General features: G+C 38.2%; 1 protein-coding gene across 7 annotated transcripts in view; it reads right to left on the bottom strand.

Moving 5' to 3' along the window:
- The window catches only part of NBAS (NBAS subunit of NRZ tethering complex), a 330,504-nt gene that overhangs the window by 181,342 nt on the left and 123,681 nt on the right, over window positions 1–25,481 (bottom strand). For all 7 annotated transcript variants that reach the window (XM_055540893.1, XM_055540896.1, XM_055540894.1 and 4 more), the window contains 5 exons: window positions 22,705–22,788; window positions 18,287–18,440; window positions 10,859–11,044; window positions 10,089–10,262; window positions 5,360–5,493 (listed from right to left, as the gene is read on the bottom strand). In XM_055540893.1, coding sequence (XP_055396868.1) covers window positions 5,360–5,493; window positions 10,089–10,262; window positions 10,859–11,044; window positions 18,287–18,440; window positions 22,705–22,788 — 732 coding nt within the window. The remainder of the gene's footprint in view (window positions 1–5,359; window positions 5,494–10,088; window positions 10,263–10,858; window positions 11,045–18,286; window positions 18,441–22,704; window positions 22,789–25,481) is intronic.

Here is a 25,481-nt window from a genome sequence, read left to right as displayed (position 1 = left end):
AACCTCCCCAACACTTCTGCCCTATCGGGTGCTTGTTAAGGAAAGGGTTCTGCATCTCGACCCCATTTGAGAAGAGCACTTTGACTTGAGACACTCTGACATCCACTGGGATGAGGTTTTTAAACGATGGGTAATGATATTTTGCTAAAAAAAACTGTTACGACAATCCACATTACCAGCCCTGTGCTGCCTACTGAATCCCCATGGTTCCCAGAGGTAGACTTGCTTCTCTTCACCAAAGATGTGAAGGAGCCTGTGGTCCCATCAGTACAGTTTTCGGTAATAAACAGATTCTGAGTCCCCCCTGTAATTACACCTTTTCTTTCTACATGCTGCTGCTGCTGCTAAGTCGCTTCAGTCGTGTCTGACTCTGTGCAACCCCACAGACAGCAGCCCACCAGGCTCCCCCGTCCCTGGGATTCTCCAGGCAAGAACACTGGCGTGGGCTGCCATTTCCTTCTCTAATTCTTTCCATATGAAGATTCCCTAAACCTGGACTGAGGAAGGGAAGTATTAACCACTGGTACAGTCTCCATTGAGCTTTACCAGGAACAAGGCTATTTGCCTTGATTCCTTCTTGGGGTCAGCACTTCAACTTTTAATGAAAAGAGATCAACAATCAGGATCTACGAACCACCCAACATTTCTGTAACACAACAGACAGAATGCAAGATGACCCTACCCTCCAGAAAGCAAAACTAAAACAAGACTGACAATCTAGCTGCTCACAAATAAGGCAATTTTCTAAGGACCCCTATAATGAAAAGCCTTCAGCTTGTCACAAGGCATGCAATCAGATATTATCTAATAAGATAGCAATTATTACTTATTAGATATAAATTAATGGTCAAGAGGAGAAGGCAATGGCACCCCACTCCAGTACTCTTGCCTGGAAAATCCAATGGACGGAGGAGCCTGGTGGGCTACAATCCATGGGGTGGCTAAGAGTCAGACACAACTTCACTTTCACTTTTCACTTTCATGCATTGGAGAAGGAAATGGCAACCCACTCCAGTGGGTTCTTGCTTGGAGAATCCCAGGAATGGGGGAGCCTGGTGGGCTGCCGTCTATGGGGTCGCACAGAATCGGACACGACTGAAGCAACTTAGCAGTAGCAGTAATGGTCAAGAATCATTAGATATGGAGGAAAGGATCTCACAGTAGAAGCAGAGATGCAAACAAACAAAATATCAAAAATCAAAGATCATGGTGGGGTGAGGGTAATGCAGGGTGTATAGAAGGGGGTTTATGCATCTGTGAAAAAAAGAGTAGGATACGATTTTGTTTTAAAGTGAATAAGGAAAAATTCTTGGAATTTAAGAAAGCCAAAACAAATTTTAAAATTCAAAATAAGGATTAGAAGATAAAATTGCAGAAATTTCCCAGACCATATAACGAAAGATCAAAATGTAGGGAAAAAATAACAAAACAGGCAGTAAATTTAAAATGTGCAAAAAAGAAAAACAGAAGGGCATGCAAATAAATTAATCAAAGAAACATAACAGGAAGAAAACATAAGAAAGAATAGGCTGAAGGACATCAGTCTCCAGGTTGGAACAACACACTATGTAATGATAAACCTAGATTCATGATAAAATACATCGTTATGATATTTCAGAACATTAGAGATGAAGGGTAGGTACAGAAGGATTCCAAAAACAGGAGAAAAAAGCCATATAATGGCCTTGGACTTCTCACCATCATTGATGTCTCCAAAACTCATAAGCAAAAGGATCATTAACCCAGATTTCCATGCAAGCCAAACCTTCCAAGTGTAAGGATGCAACTATGATATTTTTCTGACATGGAACAGTCTTAAAATAAGAATGCCTCTATGTGATATTTGACAAGAAGCTATTCAAGACTGTGTTCTATCAAAGTGAGGGAATAAGTAAAGAAAGGAGAAGATAATAACCCCAGAAATGCAACATAACAACAGAGGAGACATGACCAATGCACAGCAAAGAATTAATCCATATCAGAGGAAGAGAAAAGACAATTCTAAGACGTTTCTCTGAAGTAAGAGATAGTGTGAAAAAAGAAAGGAAAGATTACTAGGTATTTTTGACCTTGAAAAGGATTTTTACACTTCTGTCAGACGAGTGAGGGAAATAAATGGAAACAATGACAAGGAAATTTTTCAATACAAGAAAAAAAATGCATAAAAAGGAAATACAATAATAACTAGCTCTGTGTAAACAGTATATACATAATCACAATGATAAAAATACCTCTTTAACTACACTGAGAAAATGGTTAGGAGAAGTAGGTATGGGGGCAGGGTAGGCTTCTATAAAACAAAGTCAATAATCATCTGAAGTTGGAAAAATCAGTAAACAATATAAGTATAATATTTTAAAGGACACAGACAAAGTTGAGAAGAGAAAAAACATGATCTATAAGACAGGTATCCAAGGATGGGGCAGGAGAGAAGCCCACACTTGCTTGTCTATTACAAGTCTCTCAGTACCCTCATTTTAACTAGTACATAACATTATTTTATGGTTAAAGATTAGAAGGGGATTAAGTTCCCTTGGACACTTTAATTTCAGAATAGCTCCCCCTCACCCCCACCAATCTGTTTTTATTCACGACACGGACTTTTCAAACTGAAGACAACCTGACCTCTAGAATATCTGTCTGTATTTATCTGGTTTTTCCTTCAAGGTGTTATTTAACTTGTTCTCCTATTCCCTACATTTACTGTAAACTAGAAGTCCAGCTTAAAGTACTGATTAGATTCAGGGTAAATAATTTTACTTCATACTGCTTCTCAAGAGGAGGCACATACTGCTAGGCTATCTGACTCTTAAGTGATGCCATTTCTGATAACTTGATCAAACGTGACAATAGTCAGACTTGAACTTTATAAATGTATATTTCCCTTATGAAATTACAAAAAAAAGTTAAAAATATCTGCTAAAGGTAATACTTTGTTACCATGTGAGTATTCCTTCCCCATCAAGTTTTCATGTGATTTTAGTACTATCAAAGATGAGACCAGACCTTCTGCTTTATGGCAGAAAATGAAGAAGAACTAAAGAACATCTTGATGAAAGTGAAAGAGGAGAGTGAAAAAGTTGACTTAAAACTCAACATTCAGAAAACAAATATCATGGCATCAGATCCCATCACTTCATGGCAAATAGATGGGAAAACAATGGAAACAGTGAGAAACTTATTTTGGGCTCCACAATCACTGCAGATGGTGATTGCAGCCATGAAATTAAAAGACTCTTACTTCTTGAAAGAAAAGCTATGATCAACCTAGACAGCATATTAAAAAGCAGAGAGACATTACTTTGCTAACAAAGGTCCATCTAGTCAAGGCTATGGTTTTTCCAGCAGTAGTCATGTATGGATGTGCGAGTTCGACCAAAAAGAAAGCTGAGCACCGAAGAACTGATGCTTTTGAACTGTGGTGTTGGAGAAGACTCTTGCGAGTCCCTTGGACTGCAAGGAGATCCAACCAGTCAATCCTATAGGAAATCAGTCCTGAATATTCATTGGAAGAACTGATGCTGAAGCTGAAACTCCAATACTTTGGCCACCTGAAGTGAAGAACCGACTCATTGGAAAAGACCCTGATGCTGGGAAAGATTGAAGGCAGGAGGAGAAGGGGACAACGGAGGATGAGATGTTTGGATGACATCACCGATTTGATGGACATGAGTTTGAGTAGGCTCCAGGAGTTGGTGATGGACAGGGAAGCCTGACATGTGGCAGTCCATGGGGTCGCAAAGAGTCAGACACGACTGAGTGACTGAACTGAACTGAAAGATTACATGAAACAATTATTTCATAATGGGTTGCAAAATCAGTGACTTTTATCATTCATTACACACACACAGACACACACACACAAATATTTCCTTGGAAAGAAAAGACAGCAAAGAAGAAAGAGAAGGGAGAAAAAGAAATAGAGCATGAGGAGGACTTCTTGTCTAATTAGCTGATTCTGCAAACGAGGAAACTGATGACCGCAGAAGTGACTCAGCTGTCATCACCAAGGCATAGAGACAGGCCCACTAATTTTTCATTCAGTGCTTTTCCATGTGCTTTTTTAACTCCTCCAGATATGAAATTTATAATATATACTACATTTTTAAAGTATAATTAAAGGAATGATTGTTGTGTGACTTTCAAAGAGAAAATACAAATCGGATTTGCATACACCTAAATGATCCAAAAGAATGTTACGTAAATTACTACTTAAACATAAGCCCAGTTAAAAATTATGTATATTCATTCCTCAAAAAATTAAAAATAACACTACCATATGATCTAGCAATTCCACTTCTGGTTATATATCTGAGTAAAACCAAATCACTATATCAAAGACATATTTGTACCCCATGTTCATTGCGGCATGTTTTCCAATTCCCAAGATACAGAAACAATCTAAGTACCCATCAAAGGATAAAGGGAAAGAATAAAGAAAATGTGATATACACACATGATAGAATACTATTCAGCCATAAAAAAAAAGGAAGTCACCCATTTATGCCTACATGGAAGGACCTTGAGGGCTTTATGCAAAGTGAAATATGTCGGACAGAGAAAAACAAATACTGTATGATCCCACTTACAGGAGGTATCATACCAAAAAAACACAACCAAAAAAGAGGTCAGATTTGTGGTTACCAGAGGGGAACTGAATAAAGGTGGTCAAAAGGTACAAACTCTCAGTTATAAGATAAATAAATACTGGGGATGTAACATATAACATGATGACTATAGTTAACACTAAAGTATGTTGTATTGGAAAGTTGCTAACAGAGTAAATCCTAAAAGTTCTCACCATAAGGAAAAAAGTTTTATTTTAAACGTGGTAATCATTTCACAACATATGTAAGTCATTATGCTTAAACCTCAAACTTACATGGTGCTGAATGCTAATTATATCTCGATAAAGATAGAAGATGTAAAGAAAATGAGGTATGTATATCCACACATTATCACTTAAAAGTTTTATTCAAGGCAAGGGCCAAGAACAAACAATTCATAGAAGAAATACAGCTAGCCCAAAAATATGGGAAAAGATTAATTAGAAATACAATTTAAAACAAAGACACATTATTGTCTATATACTTAAAGTGCTTCTTGTTCTGGTGATAGTGATACTGCTTATTTTTTAAAGGATAATTATCAAGGCTGACAAAATTATAGCGACTTCTCATACACTACTAGAAAAGTGTTTATCTTGAGGCAACAGGTTTGCATATGATTTCATTTTCTTCTTTATTTATTTTATATTCCCCAAACTCTCTATAATGAACATTCAGAGAAGCAACGTTTTCACTGTAACTGTTAGGGTAAAAAGACACAACCACAAAAACGGCACACTGTGGATTCTTACCCGTATCCTCTTTGTGGCAGACACTCTAATATGTCGTAGCAAAGCGCAAGCTGGTCATTTCGTTCACAGCTATAGATGCATTCTAGAGCTACTGCCATTAGTTGGTCCTGATCAGGAATGATTTTTTGCTGCAACTAGAGAAAGAAAGCGTGTTGTGTGAAATGTCAATAGATTTACATTCAGCTTTGCCATATACCAGTACCACTGTCAATAGAATATTAAATAGTGCAATTAATCAGCTGCAGAAACAAATCTTGGCTTTTTTTAGCTTACAGACTTTTGGGGTCTTTAATAACTCTAAATGAAATTGCATTTTAATTACAGAATCAGCGAGAAAAGACAATTTGTACCCATAAGCCTTGCATCTGCTGAAAACAGATTCCTCAATTTATGACCCATTCAAGATAAAGTAGACAGAAGAAACATAGTGAATTAAAAAGGCAATTCATTAAAATCAACATTTCTAACCCTAAAGCCAAATTTGATGTTTCAATTAAAAAAAAATATAAAATTCCTTAAGTAATATTCAGAGATGTTCAAACCTGCTATTTTTCAGTACGCATTAAGTATTAGTCATTTAACTCAACAGTACTGACATTTTTTTCAAAAGAAGTCACATTGGAATGTGGTAATATTCATATCCTGAAACATACTCCATATTTCTGATGCAGAAAGATGGCTATTTAGGGTCACTTTTCCATTGCAAGACATAAAGGGTAAGAGCCATTCTTAGAGTATTTTCTGGGATATAGAAGTTAACAGATTTGTGCCTTATTTTGTATTGCAGGCAGATTCTTTACCATCTGAGCTACCAGGGAAGCCCTTTCTCATCTATAAAACTGGGATATTAACATCTTCCTAATACCACTGTGTGAGAATTAAATAAATTAATAAAAGTAAAATGCTTATATTATTGTCTCCAAAACAGAAGACTGAAAGTACTTTCTTAGCACCCTTTACAACAACAAAATAAGATTAAGATGATTTCCATAATAAAGATCTACTGCTTTTCAACATTTTAGTAGAAACTCACACACACAAAAAAAAAAACCCAGCAAAGGGATGAAGAGAAGTTGCCAATAAAGGGTATTTTCTCAGTAGAAAAACCGTATCAACAGATGAACAGAAGAAAAGGATGGAAAGAAGAAACAATGAGGTTACCAGGGAAGTAAAGTTTTCTAAAGTAGTTGGGCTAGAGGATTTATATATATATACTTCTTCAAGGTATTACAAAATAGATCATTAATTTGACATCAACATTTGACAAAGAGTAAGTTACCTAAGGTTGCAAAGTGACAAACTGGTGAAACAGGGGCAATGCAGGGCACAATAAAAGCGTCAGGAAAAATTAACCGAAGTAGCTAACTTTTCTCATTTTCTTATTGTGTGCCTGTGCTATGCTTAGTCGTTCAGTCGTGTCTGACTCTTTGCGACCCCATGGAGGTAGCCCACCAGGCTCCTCTGTCCATGGAATTCTCCAGGCCAGAATACAGGAGTGAGTTGTCATGCCCTCCTCCAGGGAATCTCCCCAACCCAGGGATTGAACCCAGGTCTCCTGCATTGTGGGCAGATTCTTTACCATCTGAACCACCAGGGAAGCACTATTGTGTGCCAGGTAATGTTTCTAAGTGCCTTATGTGCATTAATTCACAAATCCTCAAAACAATCCTGTAAATAATACTGGTGTTATTCCTATTTTACATAAAGGGAACTGTAAAAAAATTGCATGACATAATATACCATAAACAAAGTCAAAAGATAACCTACCAACTAGGTGAAATATTCACACTAGAAACCACAGAAAAATAACTAATTACACCAATACACATGAATTTCTAAAAGTTAAGGCACAAAGAGACTAAAATCCAAATGAAAATTGGAAAAAAGACTGAGCAACAGAAAAAAGGTAGGAATGGACAATTCACAAAAATGACAATGCCTGTCAAGCACAAGAAAAAATGATCAAATTCACACATATTCAGAGAAGCACAAATTAAAACAACACTGAAATGCCATTTTTCACCCATTGTGGTGGAAAAAATGTTTTATATATGACAACATATTGTCTGCAAAGTTGTGGAGAAAGAGCCATGCTCATACACTGCTGGTGGAAATGGAAATCGGAACAACTTATCTGTAAAGAAATGCAGTAATACCAACACAACCCAATCCTTAGAGCCCTGGATCCCCTTGTAGGAATATACCCTGAAGATACATATATGCCAACAACACAAAATAAATATGGACATTGTAGCTTGGTTTGTAATTATAAAATACTGCGAATAGCATAAAAAACTAGTGGGACTGAGTAACTGAGTTTTCCATTTTAATTTACATAACCATACATGGCTAGTGGCTACCATACTGAACAGCACAGTCCCAGAGGCACTTTCCAACTTCCTAAGGAGTGTGAGTCCAAGCCCAGCAGGAAACTGCCCTGAGAGTTTACAATGTTAAGCAGACAATCTCCTATATCCCCATTGCTGGGATACAGTCTCGGATGTTCAAAGAGAAGGGCCAAGGAAGTATCCAGTGCTTCTACTCTGGACCCCGAAAGATCACGCCCTTTGAGTACTGGAGAACTGGAAATATGGTAGTCTTTTTGAAACCTGAAATAGTGCAATCCCCATATGAGAATGGTGGGCACAGCAAAACAAGAGTGGAAATTACTTGTACATAACACTGATTTTCCATCAGAATCACTGGATAAATGACAGTCAGATCTTGACTGATAGGTAGGGATTTATAATTAAAAGAAGCGAAAGTGTTAGTTACTTAGTTGTGCTTGACTATTTGTGACCCCATGGACTACAGCCCACCAGGCTCCCCTGTCCATGGGATTCTCCAGGTAAGAATACTGAAGAGGGTTGCCATGCTCTCCTCCAGGTGATCTTCCTGTCCCAGGGATTGTACCCAGGTCTCCTGCACTGCAGGCGGATTCTTTACTGTCTGAGTCACTGGGGAAGCTCTAAGTGATGGAAAGGGGCTTGATTAACCCAAGCAGAGGAAACATCCTCAAAGAACATAAAAAGGCATGAAAGAACCTGACAGAGTGAAAACGTGAGTAGTGTGAGTAAACGAGTGCCTTCGTGGAGGGAAAAGAGGCTGAAGAGGCAGACTAAAAGTAGACCCCAAAGAACTTTCTACACCACTTACCACAGCCCAACATTTACCCTGCAGAAAATGGTAGGTCACCAGAGACTGTGCATAGATTGTGATATGATCAAATTTGCATTGCAGAAAGATAACACTGATAGAAACAGAGACAGCAGATTGGAAAGAAGAGCCCAGCAAATACCATTGTTCTCTGCTTTGATGTTGACAAATTCCAACAAAAACAAATGGCTATATGTTTTATTCAAAAGGCACATGCTAAACTGCCAAGTAAAAACAACAAAAAGCTGACTATATACAAAGGATTTACAAGACTCTGTAAAGAAGAAGGATCACAAACAAGATTACTGGACAGAATTTAAAGTCACTTTTTTCTTCCTCATAAAACATTCATACTCAATCCATCCTGCTTCTCACATAGCATTCTGCTGTCATAAGCAACCCACCCTTGGCTCACAGTACACCACCCCAAACTTAAAATCAGAATACTAAGTGGAAGGTGCTTATGAGAAGACGGAAACCTTTGATCAATAAACAGAGACATTTCTGACAAACAGGCCTTCCAGAAACCTAAAACTGTGTGAGCTTAAGTAAGCAATGCTTTCCTTTCTGTCTTTATTACACTGGTCTATGACCATACACCTTAGAGGACTTCAGATTGCTAACAAAGGCAGTACAAGAAGAACATCCAGTTAGAATTTAGGACTGGAGTAGGCCTTCAAGGGCTTCTGCTCAAACCACAACCTGAGGCTTTAACTCTCACTACAAAGTTAGTGTCTCAAAGGACTATGCCATTCTGCTTGAGTCCCTCCAATGGAAAGGGAGCCACTAATCCCTTGAAACAGCATATTTTATTCATGGCTAAATTAAGAGGTTATTTATATTGCAAAAGTATGCCTCGTTTAAGAAAACAACTTACCACCAGTGAATCTGAACAAGTATCTGAACCCTATAGAAAGACAGATACACAGACAGACAGACAGGTAGATCAGTCTTAAGCAAATATAAGAGTTATTTAGAATAATCAAAAGATCTCCTTATGAGATCCTAAAGAACTTATAAATATTTTGAAGGTCTTCTAGGGCAGAAATCTTTTCTTCTTCTATTGGTATTACAGTAAAGCACAATAGTTAAGAACATAGCTGGGAAATTAGAAAATTTATGTTCAAACCTAAGGTCCTCTCCTTACCCTGACCTTGGGCAACAGCCTAACCACTCTATATCATGATTTTCTTTTCCTGTAATATTAATAAACATATCTACCTCCTAGGATTGTTATAAAGATTAAATAAGTTAATACTTGAAAAGTGCCTGCCTATGGTAAGAATTCATTATCTTTCAACTATTAATATTAAGACTTTTTGGTACTGCCTTTTCCACAATGTAGTAGAAAGTCAATACACTTCAAGTATATCAATCAAGATAAACATCATTTGATGAACTTTCACAATATTTTTGGACTCCATTTATAAGACATTTTTAAAGAATAAAATGACAACCACTTCTTCTGGTTTGAAAAGAAATTACTTGCAAAGCCGAGTATTACAAATTTTGTAAATAAAACATAATTCTTAAGGGGAAAATGTACAGAGATTCTGAAGACATTTCTACTTACATCAGGCTTGGAATGCTGAAATATCTTCAGGGGTAACTTTAAGTCCCCTCTTGCTAGAGTTACTAAATATTCCTTTAGCAGCTCATTAGCCACTCCAGGAGACTGCTTCTCACAGCGATGAAGAAAGGGAACCATCCACTGGTAGGCACTTGCCACGTACTTGTCCTCAGAACACTGAAAAGGCATTTCACCAAAACACACACACGTCAAGTTAAATATTAACACCTGGTAATAACAGACAAGTCATAAAGATCAAAGATAACCAGACTCACAAACAATGGAAGTCAACACTTTCTCAAACAGACACTCCAGTGCATGCCTCCTAAGGACCCAAGAGGCAGCAGGAGAATCACCTGCTGTCTGGGGCTGGCAGAGCCAACAGCAAGAGCACTGTAGCTCATCTCCTTAGTGCCATGAACATACTAGAGGGCCCTCACAGCCCCAGCCCAGCATAATGACAGGTTTAGAAACATGGTTACTAGAATGGCAGCTAATTTAAATATGCCTAGCTGGGGGACGGGGGGCAAGGGGGGCAGTCATTCATAGATAAGCATGAATGAAGGGCAAAGAAGGTACAAAACCAGCCAAAAAGGTTTCGGATGCCTTCAGGAATTTATTCATAAAATTTAATTTTTTTTTAAGTCAAGAAGCCTTCCTTTATTGACTAAGTTCTCTGGTTTGAAAGCTACTACACCTTTTGGCCTTGAGATACACATTCATCAAAGTACACAGGGAACACTTAAAAAAGAAGCTTTTAAAATCAAACCTACACTATTCATCAATAATCTTAGTTTTTCAATGTCTTTCATCTGCTGCAGTTCTTTCAAGGTTAGGGTTAAATCACACCCAGCTTCATAAACCAATGCTTCCAGAGTAACCAAATTATCACAGAGAACCAGCAAGCCAGGAATATTCCTCTCCATTCCAAGTCGAATAAGCGACAATGCACAGTCAACCTAAAAGGGAAAGGAGACAGTAAGTCTCTGAGTTTTATGTCTTTCTTTCACATATTTTCTAAAGTAAAAGCTCCAGTATAGAATCTAACTCTTACAGTCATTTTATATAAAATCACATTATCACTAATGTTCTTATTTAGTACAAAAACTTCGTTACAAAATATACCAGCACCAAACTGCCTCAAAAGAATTAAATAATCTGCAAGAAATACTGAAATAAAAATAAAAGACAATCATCTTCAATTCATAGAGCATTACGGTTTTCAGAGCTGTTTTACATGTATTTGCCTACTTAGTTCTCAAAACATTAACAAGCTCGGGGTGGGGTGTGGGGACCATAGATATTAACAATAAGTGATAATGGGCTTCCCCTGGTGGCTCAGTGGTAAAGAATCTGCCTGCAGGAGATGCAAGTTTGACCACTGGGTGAAGTCTCCCTGGAGAAGGAAATGACAATCCACTCCAGTATTCTTGCCTGGGAAATCCCATGTACAGAGGAGCCTGGCAGGCTACAGTCCATAGAGCCACAAGAGTCAGACACAACTTGGTGAGTAAACCACCACCAGTTCGTGATAATGTGAAATTAATCTGTATTCGTTAGACCATTCTGCCCCCAAAAGAACATTTTGCTTCCATATTCCTGTTCAGTACCTCTTCTTTCACAATGCCACCCATATATGACATTCAATAAATACTTGATGAATGACTAACTTATACAACAATTTAGACCTTCTTAGAGCAAAACAAAGAACAATTTTCCTATAGATGCTCAACATACAGCAATTCCACTCCTATCACCTAATCAGATTTATAAAATGACATACGCTCATTGACAGCAAAATCATCTAATGCTGCCTTAACCCATAGTGCCTTATACTGCTCCTTATTACTCCTCTACTCCTAGGATAATGATCATTTACTGAGGACCTACTAGGAGCTGAGCACCATTCTAAATGTTAGGAACATAAAACTGAGCAAGATGAGGTCTCTTCTTTCAAAGGTATCTCCATCTCATAGGGAAACACAATCTGGTAAATTAATGACTGAAGTGGAGTGAGGGTGTCTGGGATCTCAAAGAAGAGGGCATGCAGCCCAACCTGAGAGTCATAAGGCCATCCAGAGGAGAGACCACTTAAAATGAGTTTTAAAGAATCAGTGGATATTAGTAAGTGAAGAAAGAAGAGGGGCAGGAGAACAGCATGAAAGGGAGAGATGCATGAGTGTTGTGGACGTACAATCAGTTTCATAAACTAAAAACAAAAAAGAAAAGGTATGACGTGAAGGGGTGAAAAACAAGGCTAGAGTAGCTGGGAAGAGTCGGATAAAAAAGAACATCATTTGTTAAGTTAAGGAGTTTGCAGTTTACCTTGAAATGCAAATCCGAAGGATTTTTGACTGAGGCATGTCATAAACAGGCCTATACTTTGGAAAGAATATTCAGTTAAGTGTTTATTGAATTAATGACAAATGAAATATGAATGAACTAGAAATGGGCTGGACCAAAATAAGAAAACTAGTTAGGAGAACAGTGATTACTAGCATCAGAAGACTCTCCACTAGTGACAAGAATAGCCCCTAGGGGACAGCAATATTTAAGGGACAAGTCAAAGACCCTGAGCCACATGGAGGAGAGGATTGTGAATGGCTCATACAAAGACACAGAAGAGAGTGAAATGATATCACAGAAGCCTAAGGGGAAGACAATGCAGGGACAAAGGGGCAGTGGTGTCAAAGGACAATGCTGTTGAACAACAAATGAGGGGGATCTGCCATTAAAAGGCTAACAGGGGGCCTTACTGATGGTATTTCCATGGAGTGGCAGGAGCAGCCAACACCAGGGAAATGAGCAAACACTGAGAAAGTGATTACCAGGAGCAGAGTGGCTGTGTCTGAGTCGAGCTGTGATAGAAAGACGACAGCTAAAACAGAAGCCAGGAAGAATATATACACACAAAATAGTAATGACCTGAACTTTATGTTCAAAAAAGGTCGGGGGGAGAAAGTAGGTAATAGACCAGAGGTTGAAGATAAGAGGACAGAGAGAGAGATGAATGCTGGTACAATCCTGAGCAGCGAGTGGGGAGTGTGGAACCTAGAGGACAGGGGAGGAAAGACGTTCCAGTGAATCAAAGAAGAGGGCCCTCTTCCTCTGAGAAAGCTGGAAAGAGTAGGGCAGATGGAAATGATTTCTCAACTTTCTCCATGAAATACAAAGCACAGTCATTGCTGAAAATAATGAGGGATGCATTGGTGAGAGAAAAGAGCAAAAAGTGGGGAGAGGAAACAATCACAGTACAGGGAAAAAACTCCAAGCAGTATTACAGATCCACCCAAAGCCCTTCTAAGACTCAGGAGTTGACAGATAAGGAAGTTAAAAAAAGAGAAGAAGAACTGCATGTTCAATTGAAAAGAGTGGTGCAAACAAACTTAAGGGGCAAAACTACCAGTAGAGAAGGCATGAGGCAAAAGAGAAGGGATCTGGCAATACTCCAACAAAGTACATTTAATGTGAGAAAGGCCACATCTACCTGTATACCAATTTAAAAAAAAAAAAAAAAAAAACTCATAAAGTCTCAGAAGGTATGAAGAAACCTGATGCACACAATACAACTTTGTTCAAGCACAACTTTGACATGCTTGAACATGCAGCACATCAGCAATCTGAAACTAACCCATTTTGTGATTCCGATCTGGGTTTCTAATATCAACTCTGAATTGGTTGCTTTCCAAAATACTTACCAAAGTAAAAATGTTTGAAAATCAAATTACTGACACCTTAAAGCAGGATCTACTACAACTTACATAATTATACCACATACCCCAAGCCCTTACTGGATAAATGTCAGCACTAAATGTACACATTTTCGTAAACCAACAAACAAGTTTTCAAAAGCCAAATAGGCAGAAAGGAAGAAGTAGTCCTACATCAATTATATCTCTAAAAATGAAAAAGATATAACTATGTCAGATACCACTTCGATTATAGCACAAACCACATGAAACATCAATACATAAAACAAAGCTAAAGAACAGTATCTCAATTATGAGCGTTTCTAAATAACTAAAAGGATGAAAGAAACTATACAGCCAACTAAAGCATCACCAAATCACTTTCTTCTCTTTGTAATTATTCTTAATCACTAAAACAGAAATCAAGAGGTCTAGAAATTATAATTAGACTTCAAAATTTTATATTTCAGAAACTGCAATTTTTTTTTCCGCTTTTGTTTTTAACAGACTTCATGTTTTAGAGCAGTTGTAGGTTGACAGCAAAAATGAGCAGGAAGTAGAGAGACAGCCCACATTAACCCTGCCCTCACACATACGCAGCCTCCTGCATCACCAATATTCCCCACCATGGAAGCGCCTTTGTAACAGTCAATGAACCTATACTCACACACCATTATCACTCAGTGCTCACCGTTTACATGAGGGTTCACCCTTGGTGTTTCCTTTCTGTGGATTCAGACAAATCTATGACAGGTACCCATCATTATGGTAACATAGAGAGTATTTTCACTGCCTTGAAAATCTTCTGTGTTTTGTCTATTCATCCCTCTGCCACCAACCTCTGGCAAGCTCTGAACTTTTTACTGCCTCCATCATTTTGCCCTTCCCAGAATGTCACACAACCGGTATCAAACAGTATGCAGCCTTTTCAGACTGGCTTCTTTAACTCATAATATGCATTTTAGGTTTCTCCACTGCTTTTCATGACTTGATTGCTCACCTCTCTTTTAGAGCTGAGTAATATTTCACTGTGTGGATGTACCACTGTATTTATCCACCTGCCCACTAAGACATCTTGATTCATCAATTGTAACATATCACTCAAATGAAAGACGTTAGTAACAGAGATAACTAGTGAATAGGTGGGGGGATGAGGGGAGTATATGGCAACTCTGTACTTTCTACTCAATTTTTCTATAAATCAAAAACATCTCTAAAAAATAAATTATTAATAAAACAACCAAATAAAGAAGTGTAAAAAATAATTCATTTTGCATTCCAGTATAGGTCTTTTCCTTTGTTAGTGCTATTTTTTAAACCCCTGAATAAATATTTTGCAACACTAATTTCAGTCATTAAACACTAAAATTGGTATTGGCAGAAAAACAGACATACAAATCAATAAAACAGAACTGAGAGTCTAGAAATAAACCCACATATACATGAACAATTAATTTATGGCAAAGGAGCAAAGAACATACAATGAAGAGAGGACAGTCTCTTTAATAAATGGTGTTAGGAAAACTGGACAACCACATGAAAAAGAATGAAAGTAAGACTATTATTTCATACAAAAAAATCAACTCAAAATGGATTAAAGACTTGAATGTAAGACCTGAAACTCTAAGACCTTTAGAAGAAAACAGAGGCAGAACATTCTTTGGTATCAGTCTAGCAAAATCTTTCTGGATCTATCCTCAGGCAAGGGAAACAAGAGAAAAAAACAAATTAGTGGAACTATATCAAAACTAAAGAGCTCTGCAAGCAAAGGGAACCATCAGCAAAATGAAAAGACAACCTACCAAATGGGAGAAGATATTTGCAAATCATATTTCTGATAAAGGGTTAATATCCAAAATATATAAAGAACTCATACAAATCAACACAAAAAAAACAAAAACACGATTAAAAAACAGGCATAGGAGCTGAACAGACATTTTCCAAAGAAGACATACAGACGCTCAACAGGCATGTGAAAAGATGTTGAAAATCATTAAAATTAGGCAAAAGCGAATCAAAACCACAGTGAGGTATCACCTCATGCTCACTTTCATGAGGTGAGCATGAAACAATGACCACTTTCAAAAAGGTAAAAAATACGTGTTACATCTAGAAGTTCAGCTAAAAACCACAAAATGCTCCAACAAAACTGGTTCAAACAAGATCCCTTTCCTCGTAAGCCAGAGACAATAGTCAACTATAGGTATTTATAAATTCCTGTAAATGTAAATCAAATGATGACTTTGTTCTTAAAAGGGATCTATCTACATGGTATACAACCTACATTTGCCTATACAAACTACAAAAATTGCACCTTTTCAACTCACTTGATAACTTTCATCAATTATTACCAGGTTGAGTTTCTCCTGAATCAGCAAAGTAATAAGGCCTTTGCTTACCCTGACCCCTATGAATATCCTGACCCCTACCAATACCCTGCATCTGGTCATTTACAGACGCAGGATATTGGTCTAAGACTACAGTTTTTAATGGGAGCAATACTGTCCACCAGGGGGACAGTACTAAGTTATCAAGCGAGAGGCAATTCTGCCTTTCCTAAGTGTTAGTGGAACTTGGTGGGTGGAAGCCAGGATGCCAGACATCCCACCGTGTAGAGGGAAGTCCTACACAACTACCTTGCCCTAATTCCTGCCTACCTTCTCAAATATCCTGAAAAAAAAAAAAATTTACCATGCGTTGATCACATTCCATTCGTGATGTTTAATTCAGCAATACCCCTCAATCTATCGGCAAATGTCAGCTGTCTTGCTCAAAGTGATTTCTCACGGACTTTAGTCTCTTTTTTAGTGTATTCATGATGAAGCATTTATAGATTTTATTTATCACCGTTAAGTCACTGTGTTAATTTTTTGGAGACTGTTTATGTAAATGAGATATGTCCATGATTCTCACATCAGGATAATAAGGAAGTATTACAAAATAGTTGCTACAGAAAAAAAATACTATGGATCTGAGAATTGAGAACCACTTTTTTAGGTTAATTTATCTTGCTTTCAGTCATTAAGATCTGTGCAACTGTCCATTTTTATATGGACTTCGTAAGAAAGATTGTGCAGAGACCTGGATTCCGTCTGGTTCTGCTACTGTACGTCCCTGAGCAAGTAGTTCACTTTCTCCTCTGTGAATCTCAGTTTGTCCACCTATAACATAGAAAATCAGACCAGAACCCCTCCCGAGATTCTTTTCATTCTGGTATCTTAGAAGTCTAAACGTTTTCAAATGTCCTCAGTAGTCTTCCAAAAACCTGAAAAAGTCAATCATATATATTTTTGGCCACCCTCGAAAAAGCTGGATCTATAATAATCCCATCAGCTCCAAAATAATTCATCTTCAATTCTATGAATACTAAAAAAACAGGAATTAAATAAAATTAAAAAAAAAAAAAAAAAAAAAAAAACAGGAATTAGACTAAGCAGAAATTCAAGAAGGCTATCAAATGGAGACACAGGGCCATGCCAGATACACTGGCTAGAAGTTTAAACGAAGGGGTTTCTTCCTTCCTACAGTACAACTGCTCTTCAGACCTTCTGGAATGGTCCTTCAAATGAAAACCTGATGTTAGGACAGGAGGTCCAAAGCCAAGACTACAAGTAGAATGAAAAAGACAGCCACTGGCCAGACTCTGGATGAGATTTCAAGAGGCTCCGAACTGTCAACTTCTATCCACCAGGATGAAGACAACTTTTGCTTCCATTTGCAGAGAATTCAATTAGTGGAATTTTTAATGGTCTCTCCTGGATGATTTTATTTGTTATCACTGAGTCTAGTAAGACCTAAGCCCCTAAAAAAAAACCAAGGTACTGGAAAAGTAGGCAGCAAGCAGATCCAGAGTCACCCGGTCTATCAGTGGAAGAGATTCTCTTTTAGATCTCCTAAGCTTCGGTACTTCGCTAGTGGCTCAGTAGTTAAAGAATCCGCCAGCAATGAGGGAGACCTGGGTTTAATCCCTGGGCTGGGAAGATTCCCCTGGAGAAGGGAACAGCTACCCACTCCAGTATTCTGGCCTGGAGAATTCCATGAACAGAGGAGCTTGGTAGGCCACAGTCCAGGGGTCGCGACGAGTCAGACACGACTGAACAACCTTCACAAACTCACAAGCTTTGGTACAACCCTCATCTGTCTCTTTCACACCCCTCTCTGATGAAGCTGGGACACATCTCAGCTTCATGGGAAACTGAGAGAAATTATGTCTTGGATTTCAGAGAAGCATTAGAAACAAAAGTTCAAACAGGGTTCCTGAAAAGCAAAGTCATCATCAACTACATTTCTGCAACGTGACAGGGGACTAATCAAGCATTTCAATGTTGATAAAAAATCTTTTAAATTAAAATGTTATGAAGCCTATTCAAGCATACATGGAAAATCTGTAACACTGTGTACATACTTTGCAGCTTATACTTTATAAAGAAAGATTTTTGAACAACTCTTCTGCTATTTGCAGCCAGAACACACACTGAATGCTGAGCATCTGACACAGCACTGCAGCCTCACCTGCCGGGCGTAATGTTCTATTTCCTCCGCTCTGCTCCGGTACCAGTCCATCACCTCCTCCACTGCCAGCTGGGAGCTCCGGTACCGCAGCAGCTCGGGCTGTGCGGTGTATAGGAACTCACTTTCATCCGGAAGACTCGGCTCAACCACCATTCTGCAGAGCACAGAAAAAACAACTAATAACTGGCTGAAATGCTGGGGAAAATGAGTTTATGAGAGAGAAAGAGAGGGAGACAGAGATAGGGAGAGAGCAGTTACTGAGACTGGCAGGATGGATGGATGGATGGATGGATGGACACACTTGTGGGAGGGTGTGTTTGTGTGTGTTTTCCTATATGCACGGGTACACAAGATAAATGAGAAATTTGCGGAATGCTTTAGTTTCCTATTAGTTCTCCCAATTAAAAAAAAAAATCAGAATAGACAGTAAATCAAAAAAAAAAAATTATGCCCCCAATCAATCAAGTATTAAATAAAATCAGACTCACCCCGGGTAGCTTTAAAATGTACATGGCGGTGCACCTGCCACAGGCCAGCTAAATTGCAATGACTGTGATGGCCAGCCAGACCTAGCTTAGTAAAGACGCCCCAAGGTGATTCTGAGCCAAATGTAAATTAAGAGGCCTTGTTTCCCAACTTCATAAAAATAAGAAATATGCCTTATTTATGATGCTAATATAACTTTAGTAGGTATCAGAAACATAGTAATGCACTGATATTTGCAAAAATTAGGAACTACTCTATACTACCTGCCAACAGGAGGGGAAAAGAAACAACATTAAAGGAAGGTACACAGGGAGAACATCACAGGGATCACGAATTATGAGGCGTTTTTACGAGGATGATGCTGGCCAATTCCCTTCAATGGTTAAGAACTAAAAAAGAAAAAAATAACAACTCAAACTAAGATATTTCAGATATAAATAGAGGGAAAGACCATGTTCCATTAGGGATATTCATTCATCTAAAGTAAGTCTGGGGTGAGTTGCCATTCCCTTATCCAGGGGATCTTTCTGACACAGGGATCAAACCAAGGTCTCCCGCATTGCAGGCAGATTCTTTACCACTGAGCCACCAGGGAAGTCCCTAAAGTAAGTCAGTAAATAACAAGTGGTATAATTATTACTAACATAAGGGAATGTGTTTTGGAGTCAGCACTGAAATGCAGTTCTATTACTGAAAGCTGTGAAATCTTGCAAAAATTAGTTAAAACTAGTCTAAGATTCATTTTATTCATATCAAAAGTGGGGAATAACACTATGCAAGAATTTTCAAATTAATATAAATAAAATATGCAGAGAATATTGTCTGGCACAGAGCAGGTGTTTAACTTTTATTTACTTAGGTATTCTTTTCATTGGAATTATTAGCTGTTCTAGTATCTGACCATACCCAAAGCTCACAAATATTTGGGTGTTTTATCCACATGCCTTAGACAACCTACTGTAGTTAAAACTGGGTAGTCATTTAACTAGTTTCACAACTTTTGTTAACATCTGACCTGTGATTTCTCCTCATCTCTGAAGCATAAAAGTCACACCCAATCTTCTGAAATCTTCCCATTTCAGAGGAAAAATACCCACAAGCAACTTAAGAGTTCCTTTGATATTTTGTTTTCAGTCCTTAACTTACTGCCCTCTCAGCACTGTGAACTTGAACATTTTCTCCTCCTAGAAACATGCTTGTCTTCCCTTCCAGCATGCCTGCCGTTATGCCATACTGTCAAGTCATGCACGTCCCATCTTTCTGGCTGCTCCTTTTCACAGTCATCTTTGCTCGACTCTCCTCCCAGAGCCGACTGTTAAATACTACCTCTTCCAAATTCTCCAGCTCTCCTGTCTTCTCACTAGGTCTCCTGGTAGACTCTGCAATATAAATTCACCACCATATTTTCACCCCTAACCCAGACTTCACTTGAAAGCACCAAAACTGCCCTTCTAATTGCTCTTAGGCATTTCAAATGCAACAAGGTCAAAACTGAATTCACGCTATCTCGAAGAAATAGTTATCTTTTTAAAAGAGAAACATGATTCTATCGTCCTCATGACTATTTGTAGCCAGTCATCTGCCTTAAAATATTCTAGCCTCACCTCGGTGCCAGTGTCACTTCTGTCCTGTACACTTCAACAATACAGGTCTTATTTTCAGTCCTTAAAGGGGCCCTTGCCTTGAGCCTCCCAAATGTTCTTCCCTCTCTTAAAACACTCCCTTCACTCATAAGCCAAACTCACCGTCCACTGAGCTAAATCTTATCCATCCTTCGAATCTCAGATTTCACATCACTTTCTGTGGAAAACCCTCCTTGACCTCCACCAAGTGTAGGTCTCCCAGTGGCCCTTGTACTTCACTTTCATAACACTCATCACATTAGTAATTTATTGCAGCAGCATCTTTCCTGCTAGATGATGCACTTCATGAATACAGAAACGGCACGTTTTTCTTCCTTCAGTATTCTTGAATCGAGCAGAGGACAGAATTACAGTAGATCCTTGAGCGACAGGAGTTTGAACGGTGTGGGTCCACTTACATACAGGTTTTTTCCCAACAGTAAATACTACAGTACTACGCCACCCACGGGTGGCTGAATCCATGGATGGGCAACCTCGGGTATGGAGGGAAGATGGATTGTAAATCATAGGCAAACCTTTGACTTCACAGAGTGTCAGGCCCCACTAACGCCTTTGTTGTTCAAGGGGCAACTGTAAATGAAAAAGCCACAAGGCATCCCATAACCTCACTTGCAGATACAGAGAATCGCCAGACATAATCACCAGAGGTGGAAGATGCAAGGTGGGAGAAATGGTTAGGGGGTAGGGGAAAGGCAATAAAATAGATGAATTAAAAAAGAAATGTCCTGCAAATGTGTATCAGCTTCAAAAACATCTCTTCTGTCAGCCTTTTCCTAGCTTTTCATTTTTACAGTTTTAAGAGTCCAGGCACAGCAAGTTTAGCTTACAATTTAGCTTACTGTTGTCTGAGAAGAAATGCCCTTATTCCTTCTTATCTCCTTCTCAGAATCATAAAAAGGCACAGGCTAAGGAGAACTGGGAAGCATCACATGACTGGAACAGGGCTCTCCTCAAAAAGCACCGTCTTAAAGTGAGGACCACACATCTTCCCTCCTACTATATCCACTGGCATCAATCTCCCACCTTTTTCAACTTATCTCCATCTTCAATCTCTCATTACCCATGCTAACTGTGGATTTCTAGTTAAATATGGCTGATACATACCATGCATTAAGCGCCACTCTTTCCTGAAATTACACTGAAATGACAGTAAAAGATAAAAGGGGAGTGGGGGGGTCACGTAAATGCTCAAAAAGGAAAAGAGTATATGGAGCAAAAGAAACAAAACCACTATCTTCCACTGAAGCAAGTCCACAGATAATGGCCAGGACTAAAAACATCAAAAAGTAGCTATACAATTCTAATATTCAGAGGCTGGAGTAAATAATAGAACATTCCTTTAAAAACAATTCAGAGTAGTTGCTTCAGGAGAGCAGGATATAAAAAAAAGGGGGAACAAAGGAGTATGGTTGTTTTTTTTAACAAAATTTGCAGAAAATCTTAAACTTTTAATCTATTTGCAACTACACAGAACTTTATCAAAAAATCTTTTAAAAATTTAAAAGCACGTAACAGCAAAAACACAGGGCATTCAATTGCTATTATAACCAAACTCATCCGAGTGAAAAAGGTTAACTAGGAGTTAGATATGCTATGCACTTAGATATCAACAGCAAAAGATACAGAATGAAGGGGGACTGCCAACATTAGTGCCAACATGAAGAAAGTCCCAAATTTCACTTGCAATGATCCCACTACTGCTTAGGGCTTTTATTTATCATTTATCAGATAGTTCATACACATAGTTTAAAAAAATGTAAAAATATAAGATGACACATATCAAATGTAAAAATGAGCAATGAGCATTTATCTGACTTTGAAGAGTAAGGCAATAAAGGGATTCAAATGCCCCTTGTACGGGCTTTCAGTCCTACACCTCATCGCCCACCCACTTCTATAGAACTTGATGCCTCAATGTTCTGAGGCTTTCCATGGTAAAGTCTTATAAAAGTGAACATTAAAACTGAATCAAGAACAAAACTGCACACATACCACAATAACAGCTATGAAAAACACACCAGTATATGTCAAAGACTGAAAAGGAATACCTCAGAATGAGAAGAGTTGTTACATAAGGACCACTTGTAGAATAACTCCTTGGTAGCCATTCAATATTTTTTCATTAAATTTTTTAACATACCTTGAGTAAAGTCAAGCTGTTAAAAAACGTCCCTAAAACTCTCAAGCAGGGACCACCATCCAATAAACCACCACACACCACCTGCACTGGGCCTGCTATTCATCCATCCTACAAGGACATGAAGAGCTCTCCCCCTGGCTCGTTCTTACCTGCACTCCAGCTCCTCACACCAGTCTTCATCTCGGTGCTTATGTTCATGCCAAGGAACGATCACCAAGGAATCACCGTCATAACTTAACATTTCAAAAAAAAAGCACATACATTTAAAAGACACATTACCTCAGTCACTGGAAACACAAGGAACATAATACAAAAGTAATCAATCCTATAACCTTAACCTCCAAGACTTCTTCTTATGGTATCTTAAGTAGTATATGACATATCATATACAATAGGCAAATAAAAAATACAAAACTGCTGATTTCTCTTTGTTAGTAAAATGGTTCAAAAAGAAAAGGAAAATTCAAAACAAAAAAGTTAACAAGAAACTAAAGGTGGTATGGCTGAATTCACTCAAACATTCTAAAATATTTATCAAAAGTCCATATTTTATGTTTTTAATGCTAACATAAATGGTCCCCTGCTCTCAAAAAAGTGTACAACCTGACTTCCTGTGATCACAGAACTGCTCTCTAACTGGGTTATCCAATACAGTAACTGCTAAGCTACATATATTCATGTCAATCATTTGAAATGTGACACTGATGCCAAGCAACTTTTAACACTTTTTAATTAATTTTATTTAAAATTTAAATAGCTACATGTGGCTGGTGGTGCCTATATTGGACAGCCTAACAGCCAGAAGTGAAGTGAAAGTCACTCAGTCATGTCTGACTCTTTGCAACCCCACGGACTATACAGTCCATGAAATTCTCCAGGCCAGAATACTGAGTGAGTAGCTTTTCCCTTCTCCAGGGGATCTTCCCAACCCAGGGATTGAACCCAGGTCTCCCCAATGCGGGCAGATTCTTTACCAGCTGAGCTACCAGGGACCAGGCTAAGAGAACACAGCTAATAATCAGAGTGAAGAAATAATTCTGCAGGTTAAAAATATCACCAATAAATGACAGAAGGAAAATATAAGAGGCAAAGACAAGTCCTGATTACACGGTGTTAAGAATAAATTAAAAAGGAAGAATGAAGCAATGATAGTAAAGTAAGACAGCAGAGCAAAGCGCTATGAGGGAAGAGACAAGGAAAGCATAAACCCACCCATCTTTTAACCAGCTGTACAGTACTTGGCACATGACTTTCTAAAGTGAAGCACTTCCAACCACTAAAGTAACTTTTAGCTCTAATAGTCCATAAATCTATGAAAACAACACAAACATCCTGAACTAAGAATGAAGACAAAAATTCTAAAAACAAATTTCAATCACCTTGCTTTTATAGTTCAATAAAACATCTTATCTCATATTTGAGTATCAATGGTAGTACTTTCCTAAAATTTATCATAGCCTCCGAGAAAGGACTGCACTTTTGCATAGTATGAGGTTATGTTTTGTAGTTTCTTATCTTCCTAAGCTATGGAACAGGTCTTACACAAAAAATACTTCATAAGCATTTGGGGAAAAGGTACGTAGTCTTTATGTTGATAGCAGCAGGAAACTGCTGGGGGGTTACAAGGAACAGAGAAGCTGTGAAGACCTGGAAATCAGCAGGGTTGATTTATCTATCTATAGCACCCACTCCAGTGTTCTTGCCTGGAGAATCCCAGGGACGGGGGAGCCTGGTGGGCTGCCGTCTATGGGGTCGCACAGAGTCGGACACAACTAAAGCGACTTAGCAGTAGCAGCAGCAGCAGCATCTATGGGCTTCCCTGGTGGCTCAAATGGTAAAGAGTCTGCCTGCAGTGCAGAAGACCCAGGTTCAATCGCTGGGTTGGGAAAATCCCCTGGGGAAGGGATAGGCTACCCACTCTAGTATTCTGGCCTGGAAAATTCCGTAAACTGTACACTCCATGGGTCACAAAGAGTCAGACACGACTACTGAAGTTATTGTTGTTGCAAATTTTCTGAAGTCAAAGTTCCCTGTTAGATATACATAAGAAATTCATTATATTGTTTTTAAAACAGAATTTTACCCACTTTTTAGCTAGCATGCAATGTCTTAGCAAACCAAAAATACATTTCTGAAGGCATGTGACTTCATGGTTTTAAATTTCAGTCGTATAGAGGATTAATTACAATAGATACCAAAATCCCAGTATTTCATTTGTCACCAAGTAAAAAACTATTTTATTTCCTTCCACATCAGTAACTAATACTTTATCACAGATCACTGAATAGGTAGAAAAGAAAACATTTGGATACAACAATGATAATAATGCTCACTCTTCCAAGATAAGAATAAATTGTAGCAATGAATTGAGGAACAAGGAAAAAATTAATTCAGCAAACTATAACCGCCTTTTCTAATTACAGCAGACATGGTTCCATAAGCTACACAAAATGTTTTCCAAAAGACTGATAAATATTTATCATAAGTTGAGATTTGCATTTTCTCTATAAAATACATATTACATATAAGGATTACTACTAAAATGATCAGTAATGGTGTGGGGCTCTGAGCAAAGTAACATATATTTGGCAAATGTTTGGTAAAAAGACTACAAAATTTGGTAAAAAGACTAGAAAATTGTAAGACTTTGTCAACCTTCAATAAACTGAAATGGGTAAGAAAACATGCCTATTTTTATCAAATCACACATTAAAGACAGGTTCTGCTCTGAGACTCACTCCAAAAAGCAGGCCTAAAGAGCCTTAGGTTGATGAAGCATTTTTGCTCCATTTTCAGGGCACAGCACAACTAAATGTTTCTATGTGTTGCTAAATGTGATCACCACTAATATAATGGTAGGAACACTAACAATAATATATTAGGAATGGCCAGCAATAGCATAACCTTTCATATTTATTGATTTCCC

The sequence above is a fragment of the Bubalus kerabau genome, chromosome 11, assembly GCF_029407905.1.
Source record: "Bubalus kerabau isolate K-KA32 ecotype Philippines breed swamp buffalo chromosome 11, PCC_UOA_SB_1v2, whole genome shotgun sequence".
Lineage (NCBI taxonomy): Eukaryota > Metazoa > Chordata > Mammalia > Artiodactyla > Bovidae > Bubalus > Bubalus kerabau.
The sequence above is the reverse complement of the archived record's forward strand: the minus strand, read 5'-3'. Positions and strand labels throughout refer to the sequence as shown.